This window comes from Mugil cephalus, chromosome 11 (genome assembly GCF_022458985.1).
Source record: "Mugil cephalus isolate CIBA_MC_2020 chromosome 11, CIBA_Mcephalus_1.1, whole genome shotgun sequence".
Lineage (NCBI taxonomy): Eukaryota > Metazoa > Chordata > Actinopteri > Mugiliformes > Mugilidae > Mugil > Mugil cephalus.
This window is the reverse complement of record NC_061780.1, coordinates 9,775,826-9,794,107: the sequence shown is the minus strand read 5'-3', so window position 1 is coordinate 9,794,107 and position 18,282 is coordinate 9,775,826. Positions and strand designations below refer to the sequence as shown.

The following is an 18,282-nucleotide window of genomic DNA, read 5'->3' as shown; positions in this document are numbered from 1 at the left end:
AAGATGAAAGGCTATCATTTTAGACTTAAGAATTTTAAGTCTAAAGCATCAGTCATCATCCTTTCATTTGGACTGAACCTGAATTGTATTCATATTTTATTCATCCATTTTTCGGATTTTTTGTTTTTCTTTTCAAAATATTTTCAAACTCGACTCATTCAAACTAAAAAAAATCCCAAATGAATTGCACCGTTTTGATTAAAACTTTTAGCCAAGAAGTACTCAATGTTTTATTTATTATTTGCTGAGGTGAAAGGAGTTAAATGGAAATTCAGTTGGAAAGAAGCAGACTAAGCCAAAGAAATTACCCTCGTATGGAAATCAGATTCTGATGACTGATTTCTTGTTCTTATAATAACGATAGAAAGTGGACAAAACCACAATTCCTCCTACTGTATGTAAATCTGTGTCATCAGTGGGTGTCTGCTTCATCCTCGCGTTGTAAAGACAAAAATATACATACCCTACTTTATGAAATATTTTTGCCCTGTTTCAAATCTGTAAGTGTAGAAATTTCTTTCATATGCAGTAAATTTATTGAACTTCTTGAGTGTATTAACCCATATTGTTAAGGGGCCCCTTCCAGTCCTTGAGAATCATTTAAATTTCATCTGGCTTATACCACAGCCTTATTCCTCCTCTGCTGCTACAATACGTCTTGTTTTTCGGTCGGTTTGTTGGTTCTGAATATCTCTAATGTAATTTCCCAGTGAAATGATGAGCTCGGTTTTTCCACTTTGTTAATACCCGCATTATACTGTAGCGTTATGAAAGCCGTGAGGGATTCGTCCTACAATAAAATCATCGTGATGAACCTGCAGGAACACCGCAGTCCTTACAGCGGTGTTACATTTCCCTCTACCATCTTATTTTTAGCCAGTATTTTGTCATAACCAGAGTGTTTGGGCTGATTTGCGATGCCGAGATAGTTCCACTAACAGGATGCCAGCTTTAGAAGCACTAGACTGAAGGTTAAACAAGCACACCACTCTTTACTTCAGCGAGCAGCTTGAAGGAAACGTGTGAAAGAACCTCAACGTGTAATGATCTAATTTATAACGTACAAAAGGTGGAAGAAATTACAGAGCAGACACGCTGGTATAAATCAATGTGTTTATTTAGTGTTGTAATAATTTAAGAGTGATGAATGGTGAATTTGGTGCTCCTCTGTTAGACGACGTGCAGTGCTGCACAACCATGACCTTACTGTATCTGCTGTAGTGATCCAAAGTCAGCCAGTCAGATGAAACTACAGATTACAACGATCCTCGGTCTAAGGCACATGTAGCTTAATAAGCAGAGTCGCCACCCCTGAGTGGTCTCTTGTACAGGTATTAGCAGCTCACCTCAGTCTTTCATCAGTCTCTATGGAGACGGCAGCCTCTATAAGCTTAATGCACTTTCAGCAAAAACTAAGGCCGACTAGGTGAAAGATTGATATTCTCACAGATCACAGAAAGCTGTGCTGTGGCGCTAGTTATACTTTCATTATCCAGTCTGGGTCCCAGCCTTATAAGCATGAGAGAAGTTAATCTTAGATAGCTCTGTGGGTTCCTCTGCAGGAGTCGCTTCCTACTAGGAGCAGAGGGAGAAAAGTGAGTCTGTTCTGGTCCTGTTGCTGGGTGGGGTTACGGGGCTTTAGTTTTCTCCTGTTTCTCTTTGTAGACTTGCAGGATTGCCTCACACACAAACTGGAACTGACACTGAAACACAAAGAAAATACTGTTAGTGACCGAATAACAAAGCTGTGTCAATAAATCAACAAATGATCAAATATTTGCTAATGTGCAGTAGACGGTGTGATACTGCTGGAAGCTCCTAAATGGCTCCTAAATGAACTCTAAGGTTGTGCCACTAATGGTTTAGAAAATGCTGAAAGGTGGACATTCACACATTCATGGGACTTGAAAACGTAAACACCACAACGCCTTATCCTTAACATTAGAAAACGTCCTCTGACTGTGCATGTTTCCATTAGCGATACACAAACACGAGGAGAAACCAGAGGAAGGTTTCCATCAGCAGAAAAACGTCAGCCACACAGAGCCTCAGAGATCTCCTTTCAAAATAAGGGTGACGGCGGTAGCAGCGGCAGAAACCTTGTGACTGGAGGGCTGCCACGTTCCCAGCACTACCTCCTAACGAAGCGACGAGTAACACTTTCCTCTCCAGCAGCGTGCTCCGGCGGAGCTGCTCACCGTCAGCCTTCACTGAAATACCACGCCAGTCACAGTTTTTTGTAAATTAACGACGGTCGTAGACGGCCACGACCCCACAGACGTCTACGGCATTTCAAAGGTAACTCTGGGAAATGTGAAAGTCGCAGCGTCTCCTCTACTGGTCTGAAAACTCCTGTGATGATTCATAAAGTGACTAATTTTTAGGAGAAAATCACTCGACTTCCTCATAATCAAAGGCCTGCGGTGCCATCGAACACACCCACCGAATCTCTCAAGCTACAAGCAAAGTGAAGATATTTGTGCGGCAGAGACCAGCCGCTGCGGCCGCTCTGTTTTCCTTCTATTTCTTTGTACCGTGGTCTGAACCATCATGGCTCGCTGGTCTCTGAGTGTTCTGACAATGTCCAGCGGGAACACCGGCCGACCCTCGTCCAACAGAGTCAGCGCCGTTTCCATGGTGATCAGAACGCCTGTCCGTCCAATCCCAGCGCTGAGAATTCAAAACAAACACGGCTTTAGTCGCACAGCAGATATACTGGTACTGTATGGTAGTATATCTGGTGCATGTGTGTGTGCGTTACCTGCAGTGTACCATTAGAGGCTCTTCACCTCTCCTCCGCTCCCTGACCGAGCTGATGAACAGCAGGAAGTCTGAAGGGTCGTCGGGTACGCCGTGGTCCGGCCACGCGACATACTGCAGGTGTGTGACAGCTCGTTCCTCACCCAGCTGGGCACACGGGGCACGCAGAGACCGAAAAACACACAAAGAGGCAGGTACCGTGAGATAATTAGTCTTCTGCTTTACCGGTATACAACATGATAAACGCGTAACCTTTGGGAGATGTATCACCCACATGACAAACAGGCTGAAACACAACAGAGGGCGCAGAGGAAAAAGGGGGCACGTGACTCAGAGGTGACACCGAGATTAGGAAGAGAAGAGGGACACACAGAGATGAAAACAGGTGGGGTGGAGATAGGAAAAGACCAGAGCTAGAAAAAAAAAAAAACAAACTGTGAAGGCAGGGAGGAGAACGGCTGAGTTTAGAGTTTATAATGGGCATGTGGCCTGTGACTCCACGCAGGGATTAACTCGCTCCGCCAGAGGAACAGATGGGCCCACACAGCAGTATCTGTGTATGCATGTGTGTGCGTTCATACTTCATGCCTCCTTGAGCTTTATCTGTTTATTTACCTGCTCGCCGTGAACGTTGATGTGGAAGACAGCACCTCTAATCTGGTAATCTGCCATCCACACTACAACATCACAGATAAACTTCTCAGAAAGGCTCGCGCGCCACACCCGACGCGCACAGACAAGGGCGGCAGTATTGGTTAATAATGCACATGCCCACCCACGCACACATGAGGACCAAACCACCCACGCGGATGTGAGTGCATGTTGGACGCGGTGAGTTTGCCAGGAGTGGCTGCTGCCCGTGGTGAACTCCGCTACGTGGCATATGGCGTAAACATGCCGCTGCAACATACGAACATGTACGCTCCATGTTGCGTTAATGTGATCATGCTTCTCTCATGTTTCATTTTTAATTAACGTTTAATTTTTCAATAATTTTTATTGTTAGGTTTCACAAAATACCATCACAATCTCTTGGGCAATTTACGATTAATACTAAGAGAACAGCAGTAAATTATGACATTTGGAAAGATTAAAGAAAATCGTTCATAAATGGCTCAATTAATAAGTACTTGATTGGACGGGTGACAGAAAGAACCATCTGCCTCTTAGAGTCATGGGCTAATGTCCATGTTGTAGAAGAAGAGCACCACAGATGGAAAACATCTTTTCCACCAAGAAAAGCCTTCGGTGCCGTTCTTTTCTGTTCTTTCAATGAACAAATGCGTCTGTTACAGAAGCCTCTACACCAGGACAGTCAAACTCACTTTAGTTTAGAGGGGCCGCATACGGCCCAGTTAATTTTTACTTTTTACTTTTACTTTTTACTCTTTACTCCATTTGTTTAAGAGCAAAAAAAAGAACAAGTAAATTAGGAGAATGTTTAAATTTAATTAAAAATTAAATTTCTTAAGAGAGATAAGGGTAATTTGGGCACACTGCTGTCTGCTGTTCAGTCCAGGCTCTGTGTTGTGTTCTGTCTCTGACTAAAACTGTGGACACAGTTATTTTCATTGACAAATTTCAGTCTTCTATGTAATTTTCGCACTTTGCAAATTGATGCCACGGGCCAGAATAGACCCTCTGATGGGCTGCTTCTGGCTTGTGGGCCGTATGTTTGACACCTGTGCTCCTCACAGAGCCCTGACTGCTCTAAACCACTGTGGTTTGGTTAAAAGCGCACAGCTTGAAGATAAAAGCTACTCTTTATGCCTTTGTTTGATAGTGCCAGTGACTCAAAGTCATGCGGTGAAAGAGATGGCACGACATGGAGCGAAGGACGCAGGACTTTAACTTCAGTTTATAGTCCCCCCTCCAGCTATATGATCTCATGATCTTGTCTATATCCATCTGTGTCACAAGACAATTGTTCTTCTCAGCCAGCAGTAAAAAAAAAAAAAAAAAAACAGAGACAGCATTAACAGAGTCCTTACATTTAAAAAGTTGGTGCATCACGTAATCGTCACAGATCTATTTTTATCCAGTATTTCTGGGAAGATATCTATCCACCAGTTTACATTCATCTCATATTTTTATTGCAACTCCAACACAACTCGGAGACACAAGACTGTGGCACCAGTGTTAAACGTGGCTAGAGGGCTCTTATGAATAACAAACCAGCTGAGTGATTACTGCAGCTCCGTCTGCTACTGTACCTGTGTGTGTGTCAGGGTGAACTGTCGCGTCACATACGCCAGATTACACTCCTCCGAGTGACACTTCACCCGCATGTACCCGTAGTCCTTTGCTTCCGGCGGATGAGGCCAGTACTGGTGGCACTTGGTCTGCAAAGCGTATGACATCACCGACAAATTACATTACTTCTGACATGAGTCATCGGTCAGGGTACAGTTTACTACTCCTGCTGCTACATCGCCTGTGCTCTGTTCTCGAGAAATCAAACTCCTATTCAACAGGCATGTTCCACCCGACGGACTGGGGAACAAAAGCAATTTATCAAGAGCAGGATGCGTACTTAAAAAAAAAAGTCAATGCGTGCGTGTGCGATCCTCAACTAGAGAGGAACTCAGGACACTTGACTAATATCAGCAAAATGATCAATTAATGCGAACATCTGGTTACCAGGCAACAGGCAAGCTGAGACAGAGACACGCTCGTTCAGCAGGACCTTGATATCTCACTGCCTGTGTTTCTCGCTGGATGTGTGTTCACCCTCGAATCATTTATCTCATCGGCATCCTGCTCACACATTATCTGTTCCCTACACCCTGTGAAACCCCGTAATTACTCACAACTGTGCCAATTGATTTCATTTTTTTTTTTGTGTGTGTGCAAACATCACAGCTGAACCCTCTAATTACAGTGATTGTGTATCAAATTAAAACATGAAACGCGGCGCAATAACGTGCTAGTAGTGCCGCAGTAATCACACAGTTAATGAATCACTGCTACTGAGCCGTGTATCTCTGAACACTCGTTGACATTCCTTTAAATCCGTCTCCGTTTATGAAAGAATGAAAGTAAAGAAGTGTGTATACCCGTCCCCTCTCTGTTAGAGTTGTAAGCATGATGATGGTGTGTGTCTGTTGCTCCCAAACAGTCTGCCAGAAGTGAGTGCAGGTCTGTGGCAATGGACCCTGAGCTGCAATGTAACGTAAACATACACCAGACACTGGGGGCGCCACCTAAGGGACGCACAAATAAACACACGCGCACAAACACAGCACAGGATGAGTTTTCCGTTAAATGTCAGACGGGGTCGAGACGAGCGGCTTCATATCGGAGATGCTCACCGTGATGTGGCTGGCGTTGATGTAGTCCTCGTGACCCCGCAGCACCACCCTGGTGGCGTCATCTGAAGGGAGAGCAGCAGAGCAGCTTGTGAGGGTCATAACGGAGCTGTCAACCCACCTCAGCAGCAGCCAATTAAATTTCATGAGGCACCACAGCAGCGAGTTCCAGATCAAGGTGAGAACAGGTCGGGGGCGGGAGGGGGTCGAGGGTTGGGGGGGGGGGGGGGGGGGGGGGGTACTTACAAGGCAAAACATCCTTATATCGATTCTTGTCCATGTTCTCGGGGAGGTGAGCACAGCTCAGCAACAAACCGGGCTTCCTCCTGTATAAATTCTACAAAACACAAACACGAGCGTTAAAAACACACACGGAAATAAACACAAACGAGAACTGAATTCCAGTCACAGCATCTTTGCTTTAGATCGTCATGAACAGAGTCCAAGAGAAGATTAGGGCCAACATCTGTCTCCCAGAAAAAAAAAAGAAAAGAAAAAAAAAATACTCTTAAAAAGCTCATTAGGATCCACCGTATAACCGAGCGGGACAAACTAAATCCTGCTTTAAAAATAAAGTTTTTAGTCTTGTGTATGAATATATATATATATAGACTCCCAATACCTCAAAATGGAAACAAAGTGTGCCAGACTGTATCCCTCTCTCCAGCTGTCTCATGGATTCCTCCAGAGTTGTGACCCGCTCCGAATGGCCGGGCGAATGGCCGGGCGAAAGTCGCTTGTCCTCCTGCGTCTGGACGGTGAGTGTGAGGGCGGGAGGTAGCTGCAGCAGGGGTGCCGTCCGGCCAGGACCTGGATAACAAGGACGGTCAAGGCTGTGATGAATATTCATTTTTAAAAGTGTCAGATGGAGCACACGCGCAGATCCCAAGCGGTTTCATCTCGGAGGCTACACACCCACACCCACACCCACCTTTACGTCTGATAAGCAAAGCCAGCTCTCTGGAGTGCGACTCCCTGCTGGCTCGTATGAACATGACGACCTGGTCATGTGTGTGTTCGGAAATGTCTCGACCGTTGATGAGAACCACCAGGTCGCCCTCAAGGAGTTTGGGTTCACAGCGACCTGCCTGCAAACAACAAAAGGATGATTTAAAACTTGTAACTTCATCATGGTATGCGTCAGCTAATGAGTAACAATTAATCCTAATATTCCTTTCTAACATTGTGCAGATCTCCCTTGTGCCTCCAAAACAGTTGTGACTCATCAGAGAATGGACGTAGTTGAGAATAAAAGATTAAAATACTTTAACTGATGGGCACTGGTAACAATTAGTTGAGATTATAAATCATTTTAAATAACAGACAAATTATCTGGTCTAGTCTGAAGATATTAAAAATCTCCATAACAAACCGAGTCTCTATCCCTCCGTCGTCAATTTAGACTATTCCTGCTGTTCCACTCACATCCATTCCCACTCTGTCAAAATCATTTATTCTCAATTTCAACGTCACCACTCTTGTCCTCCAATGACCTGTTTGCCTGAATTCTCCAAGTCAATCAAGACAGAGTTTTTTCAGTTCACTGCAAGTCTCTCATTCTGCCTTTCAGACTCCCCATCTGCATCGGCCTCTCTCCACCACCGTCATTGTCTGGATTCGCCAAAATATTTATTCTCACAAGCACTTATTGCTCATTATCCCATATATTACTCCAGTCAAATCCTCCTCCTACTTAAAAAGCTCACACCAGGATTATTGTCATTTCTGCTTGAAAAAGGGCCAAATAATGAATCATCAAAGTAGTTGACCATTCATTTTCGGCTAATCAATGTACTGACTGCTCGCTGCAGCTCTGTTTTTGTCCTGTATATCTGGGGAGATATCCATCCACCAGTCTGTGTTTGCCTGTTCTGTGTTTACATTCATATCATATTTTGACACAACACCGAGATACCAAACATGTCAGAGTCCGTTCTTACCGGCGAGTCAGGTTTAACGTGGGATATGGCTAGAGGCATCTTCTGGTCCACTCCACCCTGGGAGGAGTTACAAAATTAAACAGAGAGTTAGTTCATAAGTAGAGGATTATCGGTACAAGTGTGTTATTAATAAAATATTCAGGTGTGGTGAGAGTAACAGGCACAGACAGAGTGTAACGAAGAGACCTACTTTAACATTAAAGCCAAACTTGCCCTCATGATCGGGGCTGAGACATATTAGCATCAAGTCCCCGTCTCCGAGAGCACCCTGCACAGACAAATACTCGTGATAAACACACTGACCATGAATGCACATGCATGTAATAGGCATATTTAGAGTTGATGATGGGGTAACGGACCTTATCATAGTGAGGTAAGCTGTCGTCGTCTCCTATACTGTCATCATGTTGCAACAAACCATCATTTGGTCCCTGGTTGTGAGAGCCAGAATGGCTGAAAGAGATTAAATGGATATTTACTGAGTGTCTTGTGCACTTGTGTCTATGTGCATTAGCAACACGTTGAGGCTGGATTTACAGCAGGATTGTTGAGTTGGACTCGTATCTGTTTCTCCTGTAACTGATACTGACCGGTGAGGCGACGCGTCTCCTTCGCTGTCCTTGCTGCTGCCCATAGATGCCCTGTACGTGTAGAAGACGTCCTCGCCCTCCGACATGTCTTTCAGGTCGTTGGTCAGCTCCACCGAGGACGGGCGAGGCTTGCGGATGCCGTGGCGAACCCGAGGACTGCGCCTGTCAGAGAAAGCGGAGGGTTCTGACTTCAAGAAGAGCAGCAATGGATTTATTCAGACAACATCAGAAGCCAAAACGTTGATGCTGGTGGTCTTACCAGTTGGGGGTAGTTGGGGGCGATCTTGAGGGCAGACTCTTGGTCTCGAGATGCTCTGAGGAAACTGACCTCGGCAGGACTGGGTTCCACACCATCCCTCCAACCACGCGCTGGCACACTGGACCACTGAAGCATGAGGAGGAAAAGACACTTGGAAAATCTCTGCATTTTTGGTGAGAGTGTGTAAATATGTACAGCAAATCAAAACCTCACCCCTCGGTTTTGCTGTGGCTGAGGCCCAGGTGTTGTGTTATGAGTTTTCTGTAGGACTGAATTGTGCTGTTGTTGTATTTGGGGCTCCTGGTATTCCGGTTAGAGGAGAAGAAAGAGTGATGATCCACGCAGGAGCGCCACAGGTTTTTACAAGTCTTCGGACAAGGCAGAGCCAGAGACACCTCACAGTCCTGGGTCTCACCCTGCAACGTGCACGGTCTGGTTATTTCTACTCTTTAATAATGCAGCTCCAACGCTCAAGGTCGCATCATCTCTGCTGTGGAACCTGAGCTGCTTAAGTTGCAGTTGTATGAGTTGCAAAGCTGCAAAACAATCCATTCTGTTATTTTTTTTTTATGATTTATTACTTGTTTCATGAAGAAGCACAAGGAAAGAATGAAAAAGTTGTGCATAAATCAGGGAAAGAGATTTACCAGTCGGGTGTGTAGAGCAATTAAAAGCGAGAGTATATTCAGAACAAGTCCCTGAAATATTAAAAAAAAAAGTAATAAATGACACGGTGACTCACATGTTTACGTTTCAGATGTATTAGAAAGCGTTTCCTCTTAAACGAAATCTTGATGATGTTCCCCCTGCACGGAGACAACACAACTGGTCAAAGGTTGATAAAATGCAACAACAAGGAGACACCTTAGCAGCATTGTGTCTTACCAAGGGAAGAAACTGGAGCAAATCATGTTGCAGAATATTGCAACACCACTTGAGGCCAGACCCACCATCAGAGGGGCGTTACTGGCACCCTGAGGTGAAGAAAGACGAGAGAACGATGAATATACAAAGATGCAAATGCAACTAAAACAAACCATAAGGTTTTAAATCATGTTTATATGGAGGAAAGTACCACGGCGGCATGCAGCTCCACTCCATACAACTCCAGCGTCCGTGCTGTGTTGAGAAAACACAGCTCAGCCTCGCACTGCTTAAGCCCCCTGGGAACATGGAAACACAGAGTCACACACGACAACAGGAACTGTTACAGGAACTGTACAACAAAACCGTTGTTTTTCAAGGGCCAGCTAATGAACTGTGTGAATTACTTGTGCTGTGGATGCAGATCCTCCACTTTAGACACAAAGTCTTCATCCTGTTCAGGGATGAAGTGGCATTTTGAGAGGTAACCAGGTAGTCGGGACGGACAGTGATCCCCCATCTCCGCTACAGGTGATGGAAATAGACACTGAGCATCCACACGAACAAAAAAACACACAACCGGCAGCGCACATCTGTGCATCCTGACATGAGTAGCAGAGCTGCTAACTTAGAGGATTGAGAGCACCCTCGCAGGAATAATTACTCACACGTTATTATTGAGTCATTAATCATTTTGCTTCTCTAGGAAGAGATGGGACTTACACTGCACGGCGTAAGAAGCCAGCACTACAGCCGCACTCAGTGGGCACTGCAACCTGCAATCATATTAGATGATTACATACTGTAACTGCTGGACATAAAACTGCACACTCCGGGGGATGGATGGTTGTGTTTGAGTTACTAACCGTCCTTCTCTAATGTCGCTCCTGATCTGGAGGAAGTAGAGGTGCCTGCGGCGATGAGACAAGAGGAACTTAAACAACCTACATATTCTGCATTAGAGGCATTAGTTTCACAGTAGCTTGGCATTAGTTTGACATTTCTTGTTTTCTCATTTCCAAACTGAAATGCTGTATTTCGGCAACGCTGAATGGAAAGCAAGTGTTCGTGCAGTATATTCTGTAAAAGATTAAACCTTCAGCTGGACATTCTGGGAACATATTGTGCACATTCACAGCACCCAAAGCGCAAATGCCAATTAACTCCAGAGCACACCAACACTAGTTGGTGTCATTGGGGAATGTCTCAACAACTGTTGAATGGATCGCTTTGCAGTTTTTCATCCAGCACAATCATCTAGTTATAGTTTTCATTTGTCCAATACTTCATGAACAGATAACACATAACAATAAACTAGCAAATGGATGCCAACACACAGGACTATCTGGTAAACATGGTAAACTTTATACCTGCTAAACATGAGGATGTTACAATGTCTACAGCAAAGAAGAAGTTGCTGCTATGGAAGCAGACTCTTCGACTTTCATTTAGAGCAGCCACTGTTTCACAAAACATGCATTTATTAATTTAGCCTGGGGGAGTGTCAAAGAGTCTAAAAATAAATAAATAAAATAAATGACACTAGCACTGACATGACACAGAAACTCTTACTAACCTTGTTTGCTCATGCTGCAGAGAATTGGGATCAGAGATGAAAAATCGCACTCTCAAGTTCAAATAAAAGGGAGACGCAAGACCTGCAGAGAGAAATGTTGTCTAATCAAAAATATCCTACATGTGTAACACGCTGTGACTGGCTTCTCTTACACCTTCACTTTATCTATGTGCTCAAGTTAACTTTAAAATGACTGGGAAAAGTCACTTTAAAAGTGAAGACAGTGAGTTCGCCGGAGCCAAAACGAATCAGGTACCTTTTATCTGCTTCTTCAGGGGCTTCTCTGGCTCCAACCATCTCTGAAAGAAAGAAATTCATTAAGAATAATGGCTAACTGGGGCTAAAAAAAAAAAACATTTATGTAAGGATGCCCTGTGGTTATCATCAACTAAACAGCAATCAGCAAGTGCAGTACATTACAGTCTGAGCCCAAATGTGCAGCAGACGAACAGTGAGCTCACAGGAGAGTGCTTGTTGGCTGGGATCGAGGCGATGGCTGTGCTGGATTCTCTGATCTGCAGACTGAAGAGCTGCCTCTCCTGCAGGCCCAGGTGGTCACATACTAGGTCCAACAGAACCACGCCTTCATCCTGCTTCTGAGGAATGGAAACAACAGATAACGTTACCACCTGCCAAACTTTGCGCTGGCTTATTTGTACAGCTAGGACTTGTTATGTTATTAAATCAGCGAATTTACATACCGGCTAAATATAACCAGCGCACGACACAAAAGAACATTAATAGTTTAAGCAAATAGGTGAAACTCAGATTTCCAAAAGGGCACCTGCAACACAACACTCCTATTCACTGGTTTATTTATCACTCTGAGGGACATCTCATCTGCATTTCCTCCTCTCTGTCCCTCCAACTTTCTGTTACCGGAAGGACGCTCGCATCATAGGAGGACGCTGTTTACTGTAAACGGCGGCAAACATTGTGTTGTTTAGCAGGAAACAGGATCGTTTGTGATGTGTGTGGACACGAGAAACAGCCGATGGTCGGAGGCTGTGCACCATCCCTTAAAATTTGGATGAAAAAAACAAAACAAAAAACTACCTAAAAGGCAAACCTTATCTAAACGCACGGAGCACAGGCGCAGTATAAAGAAGGTAATGGAGAGTTTAATAGTGGAGTCTCTTTCCACAATACAACCACAGCACTCTCCCAGCTTTCCCACTGTTCACATAAAAATGCTGCACAGAGGCTGTCCTAGAAAGCAATACTGTAAGTGTCTTTCTAGCATGTGTGTGTGTATTTGTGTGTGTGTGTGTGTAGGCTTGTCAGTGAGTGAACATTTCAATCGGGTTGTGTATGACATGATATGCTGATGATGCTAGAGGCTCCCAAGCGTGACGAGCGCTCCTCCAAGATGCAGGAGGCGAGCATGTCCTTCAAACCAAGGTTGCAGTGTTGAGGTAGAGATGTGGATCAATGGGAACAGGAAACAACAATCTGCCACTACATCATGCCTGACACTGGGATCATTAGCAGCGCACGGAGACAGATAGGAGCAACATATAATCTCCCCACGGCCGGAGAGGAAGCAGCGCGTGTGTGTCGGTGCGCGAGGACGCACGCTGACTCTGAAGGTTTCGATAGTGCCGTCCAGCAGCTGAACCAGGCAGAGCAGGTCCGGTTTTGGCATGTCTGTTACCACGGCAACGCTGCCTCCGTCTCAAGACAAACACCCTGCCCTCAGCTCGTCATCGAGGGGGGACCTGGAAACGCACAAAGAGACACACATGACCACAAAACAGTGTCAGATGTTTCCACACGGTTGTCTTCCAACGAAAGCAACTCCCTCGGGATGACATTGTGTGGTGAGTAATATATGTGGTGGATGGAGCATCGGGCTGCAGTGAGTAATGCAGCGCGAATGTGAAGGAGTGACTGTGTGTGTGTGTGTGCGTGTGTTTGTGTAATCTCTTATTATTTGGCCCGGGTCTGAACATGTCCCTTCCCTCTCCCTACCGCTCTCCCTCTGCGCCTCTCTCCGCCTTTCGCAGGCAGCTGAATGATAAGAATGTTAAACATTTTCAGAGTTGAACACGCCCCATCTCCAGCTCTACTACTGATCCCCAACCAGCCGCTGGAAGCGACGCAACAAAACACAAATGCACGCGTGCACTCAAACCCAGCAAGTTGTCTGAGAATATCCACATGCGTGTGAGCATCTATATGCATGTGTGCGCGCGTGTGTGTGTGTGTGTGCACGTACATGTGTACAGCGACGAATGTCCAGCTGAACAAATTAACGAATCCCTCTCACACAAGTTTCTGAAAGGGACACACAGAGAGTCAGGGTTAATGTTTGAACACAGTGACACACTTTGAATATATTAAAACTGAACTGGACTCAGTTTGATGACTGCTTTTCCATGATAACCCTCCCACAGGCAGGCCTCTGATTCATTAACAAGTAAATGTCACATTCAAAGGTAGGTTCATCGGGAAGTGGAAACTGTGATCTCACTTCTGCATCTATTTCTGATATAATATACATACTATTTCCAGTTTATACAAATTAAAAGCGGGACCGAGCTTAACGTAGATGTTGATGTTCTCCACCAAGTTTCTACTGCTTCAACCAATCTCCACATATGAGTGAATAAACAGGCCTGTCTGAGTGTATTAGGCCCATATTTATACCCTCCGACAATACCAGCCTGTCGATAATGAACTCTGCGGTGACCTCGCTGTACTTTGAGCCCCAGCGCGAAACAAGGGACCTGTTGACAGCCCGGAGTCCTCCACAGCTACACCCAAAAGGAGGAACACACACCGCAGGAAAACTTTCCTCCAGCCACGGCAGTCCTCGTAGCCTCTCAGCTTGGCCAAGTTTCCCTGAAAAGCTTTAAAAAGAAAAAAAAAGAAAAAGAAAAAAAAACACAGGAAAAAAAAAGAAAACGAGGGCGTTGATACCTCAGTGGCGTCGCTTCAGAGACGGTTCATGTCCCCGTTGTGGAAACCTCGGGACGGGGTGCGTCGGAGGAGCCAGGTAGGTAGGGTAGGTAGTAGGTAAATATCCGGGACAAGTTTCTCATCCCTGGCTGCGCTGACTCCGCGCGGCCCCGCCCCTTCGGCCCCGGCGTGCGCGCTCCCGCTTGGAAGCGCAACACTGAGGCGCGCGCTCATAGAGGAAGTAACAGTTTAAACGGTTCACTGCTTAAGAAGTAACAGAAACAAAACAAAGCAAACAGCGAATAACGATAAATGATAAACGCATTCAGAATATTTATGAGGAAATTGTGGTTAAAGTATTCAGAGCAAATCAGAAAATGCCTTTGCATATGCTGAGATTTATCAGTTTAATTATTTTTATAATTGATAATAATTCGTTTAACTTTGCATTTGTATTGTACGCGAATAACTTGACCAGCACAGTGCTCATTATTTTTTTTCTCAATTTTTGTAATTATTATATGTACATTATGTGGTAATAGTGTTTTGCTTTCCATTTACTGATTTATACATTCAAGCTCATGCTTTAATTTTACCACTTTTTTTTTATTATTATTATTATTTTGTTCGTAATAAAACTATGGAATTATATTCATCATGACATTTCGCCAGGATAAATTAGGCTGGGACAAATCACATGTGCGGTAACAACCGCACAAAATTACCAATTTGCCTCTTTTGTCCAACAAGCAGTGCAAAAGCCTCAGATATTCTATTTTTTTTTTACAGGGAAGCGGCTATTAATTGTCAGTCCATTTACATGTTATATTTCTGTCTCTGTTGCTGTCCTTCCTAAACGAAATTATTGAATTGTTGCTTGACCTGGTGAGGCTTACAATTACAAATTCTCACAAAAACCATACAAAGTCCTCTGGGTTGTTGTCACCATCTACAGGATGTATGAAGTACTGCCAGAGAGTCATATCTCAGCATGACAAATACACTGTACGTACGGTAAGTCACTTACTGTGGATAAAAGTATTATAAGTTATGCTGAAGCACCAGGCGTGTCAGTTTTGCATTCAACGCAAACAGAACAAACATTTGCAAAGCTCTGTCGGTGACCGACATGTCCAAAGATGTTTGACACCGAAAAACATGATTCACTGTGACTCAGTTCAGACACACAACAGGTCTAAAGGTTAATGATGGTATAATTGTGAAAATCCTGTCTTCAACCAGCATAATAAACTGAGATTTTAGCTGATTTTAGCTAGAAAACTAGCAACAATGTTAACCAGTTAATTATCTTATATTTTTGGTCAAAACTACACGGGTCATGATATTTATATTTTGAATTTTTTGAACAACGCCAGGTGCACAAGATGAAACTAAAGAAATGCCAATATATTGCAATAAAAAAAACTTCACATATTCACATAGCAACAGTACTAGTGTTAGTAAAATCTAACTTATTCTGGGGAAGAATGATGTTGCTGCCTGCCAATCCCCTGACATCTGCTACAGATACAGTATGTCCTGGTTTCACTGCCCCAATAAGGGACATTGGACCACGTGGCTGGTGATCATAAACTTTACACCTCCACGAGGAAAACAATCGCTGTACAGATGAGGGAAGACACATAAAGAAGGGTGGAAAGAATTCAGAGACAAAACGCTGAAGTTTTCAGTCACAAAGCAATTTATTAAATAAATAAAAAGACAATTTCTGGCAACCTCTCTCCGACCAGCTGTAGGCTCAGACTCTGACACAAAAGAGATTAACTCAGCTTAGCTGTTTCATTCATTTTCATTTAGTGCACTTGTAGTTGTGGTATTACTCAATCAGTCCCTGGTATAAATAATATGAACTTCATTTTTTGTAGCATATACCGCAACCTCATACAGGTAAAAGTTTTAGCAAAACCTTTATAAAATCAAACTCAAATTTAAACTCGAAGAGAACAAATGGTGAAAATGCCACAGGCTGTGAGGCTGCAGTCAGAGGTCACTGTGTTAGTCAGTGATGCCAGTACACAGCAAACAACATCAGCATGCCCAAAATCAACACCACTTTGTTGAGTTAATCTCAACAAAGTGTCTATATGGGTCCATACCAGAAAGTGTTTTTACAGTGTTGGTATGTTAACGCTCTCAAAGTGTTAACATACCAACTACTACCAGGACTGAAGTCAGTCAAATTTTTAGCATAGCTCGATTAAGCTCTGCATGTAAACGCACTGATTATTGACTCTTCTTTCAGTTAAAATTTAACACTTCTCTCAGTGTTCTCAACGCTAGTGTATAGTGTTAGATAATAACTAACTCATGGTGTTAATTATTAACTACTACAGGTGTTTACTCCATATTTACACTGTACGGTGTACAGACCAGTCAATATCAACATCAAACATAACGTTACATACAAAACGACTCGCTTTGACTCACCAGACAAAGCTTTGACATCAGTAAAGCGTCAGTCGGTATTTCTCAGGATGACTGTCCAGGTGTGAGTATAATAAATAAATTAACACCTGTGGTGTCACATCCAGGTTCAGAGCTCGTCGTAGAAATTTAAATGTGTTGAACTGACACTTACAGAGCTAATTCACCAACACTCCACTTTACCAACTATTTGTTCTTATATATATATATATATATATATATATATATATATATATATATATATATATATATATAATTAACTCTTCTCTGGCTAAAATTTCGCCAGCACCAGAATTTTAACTCCACAGCATTTGCTGTGTAACGTGTTATTAGTAACGTGTTACTCTAATCTGACTACTTTTTTGCAGTAATATAGGAAGCTGGTGAATGTAACTAAGAAACTAATCTAATTTAGTTACTTTTAAAATCAAGTCATCAAGTAAAGTTACTTTTTAAAGGAGTAATCAGTGATTGGATTGCTTTTTCAAGGTAACCGTGGCAACACCGGTATTACCATTATTGCGCTGTACCGTATATGTAAAACACATCTGTTCACTGGAAAGTATCGCAGATGTTTTATTAGAAAAGTCTGTGCAGATTTGAACTTGTGTGTTGCTCAAGTCTAAATGCAGTGAATGTGACATATCTAGCACGCTGACTCACGTTAAAAGTGCAGCAGTAAGGAGCGACCATCAGGGAGAAAAAGGGGACTCTGTTAACTTAAGTCAAATTTTCTCAAATCTGCGCAGTCTTCTGAAAATGAGCCAGCCTTACAGAAATAACCCTGCTTCAACTGGTTTCACGAAACACCACTCCGGGGTTTCTGCTGCCTGCCTGTTGGGTTTCCTGTCTTGTGTGAATGCAGCGGAGATGCCTGTTACATTCCTGGAGATGTAAAACTGGTTCTGGCCAGTCCCGTTGCCGTCAGAGTGATGGGAAAAGAGGCCTCAGACTGAGGGTGGTTGGTCGGACTAGTGAAGACTGGCTCACTTTGGGGTGACGGAGGGAGGGGGGGAAGGAAGGGGGAGGTTTCCTTCTCTCTACAGCTCCACACAGAAGGTTGCCTCTCCCTGTTGCTGTCAGAGGATCAGCTTTCTGCAACAGTAACCAAGACATCCAGTACCAACCAGTACCCTGGACCCTGTGACTCCCAATTTAGCCCCAGAGACAAACGCGATGTCGTTTCAGTGTCCACACTTCATGTCGCAGTTATCTGATTCACACCCTCTAGTGTGTATCACGCATTCTGCATTCCTCTGGCACTTTTTTATTGCGTGTTTCCAGGGCACATTTGGACTTATTTCATCATTTTCATGTTCTCATTTTCTTCTCATCTCTCTCAGAAGAATTTGTTTACCACCAACGGTGCCAGACCAATCCTCCTTCTATTTCTACTCATTATATAATCGCACAAAATTTGATTATGCAATTCTGCTCAGTAGGATTTGTGCTTCATAATGTCACCGCACCTGAAGGACATGAACTCCTGAGATAGACAACAACCAGTTACTGTGGGGAGCGTAGTCTACAGTGGTCTGTACGTTAATCACTAGCATAAAACTGGGTCTGCGAAGGTGTGGACAGGCTCTGCCAACTTCCCAGAAGCCACGGGGTAGCACGAGACATGTAGGAATGCTGT

General features: G+C 43.8%; 1 protein-coding gene across 3 annotated transcripts; it reads right to left on the bottom strand.

Annotated features, from left to right (window-relative positions):
* Positions 1-1,099: 1,099 nt before the first annotated feature.
* Positions 1,100-14,449, bottom strand: ptpn3 (protein tyrosine phosphatase non-receptor type 3). 3 transcript variants are annotated; one of them, XM_047599427.1, is made up of 27 exons: positions 13,947-14,449; positions 13,516-13,574; positions 12,874-13,015; positions 11,759-11,893; positions 11,554-11,596; positions 11,298-11,379; positions 10,588-10,632; positions 10,445-10,497; positions 10,129-10,246; positions 9,933-10,020; positions 9,743-9,831; positions 9,600-9,663; positions 9,071-9,273; positions 8,858-8,983; positions 8,599-8,760; positions 8,368-8,461; positions 8,199-8,276; positions 8,009-8,065; positions 7,000-7,156; positions 6,691-6,878; positions 6,315-6,405; positions 6,072-6,133; positions 5,817-5,963; positions 4,974-5,102; positions 2,762-2,907; positions 2,535-2,670; positions 1,100-1,703 (listed from the first exon to the last, which is right to left on the bottom strand). In XM_047599427.1, the coding sequence occupies exons 3-27, from the start codon at positions 12,940-12,942 to the stop codon at positions 1,629-1,631; spliced, it is 2,637 nt and encodes an 878-aa protein (XP_047455383.1). In that variant the 5' UTR covers positions 12,943-13,015; positions 13,516-13,574; positions 13,947-14,449; the 3' UTR covers positions 1,100-1,628. The 3 variants fall into 3 exon arrangements, with proteins under 3 accessions (XP_047455383.1, XP_047455384.1, XP_047455382.1); XM_047599428.1 differs by having other exon boundaries at positions 13,990-14,449; XM_047599426.1 differs by having other exon boundaries at positions 14,220-14,448.
* Positions 14,450-18,282: the final 3,833 nt, after the last annotated feature.

Bases quoted from the DNA above. Each gene is read 5' to 3' on its own strand.
- ptpn3 (XM_047599427.1), bottom strand. From the start codon at position 12,942: ATGCCAAAACCGGACCTGCTCTGCCTGGTTCAGCTGCTGGACGGCACT. The intron at 9,274-9,599 runs GTGAGTCACCGT...TGCACGTTGCAG, and splicing joins TACATCTGAAACGTAAACAT to GGTGAGACCCAGGACTGTGA. The intron at 6,134-6,314 runs GTAAGTACCCCC...CTCTCCCTTCAG, and splicing joins ATATAAGGATGTTTTGCCTT to ATGACGCCACCAGGGTGGTG.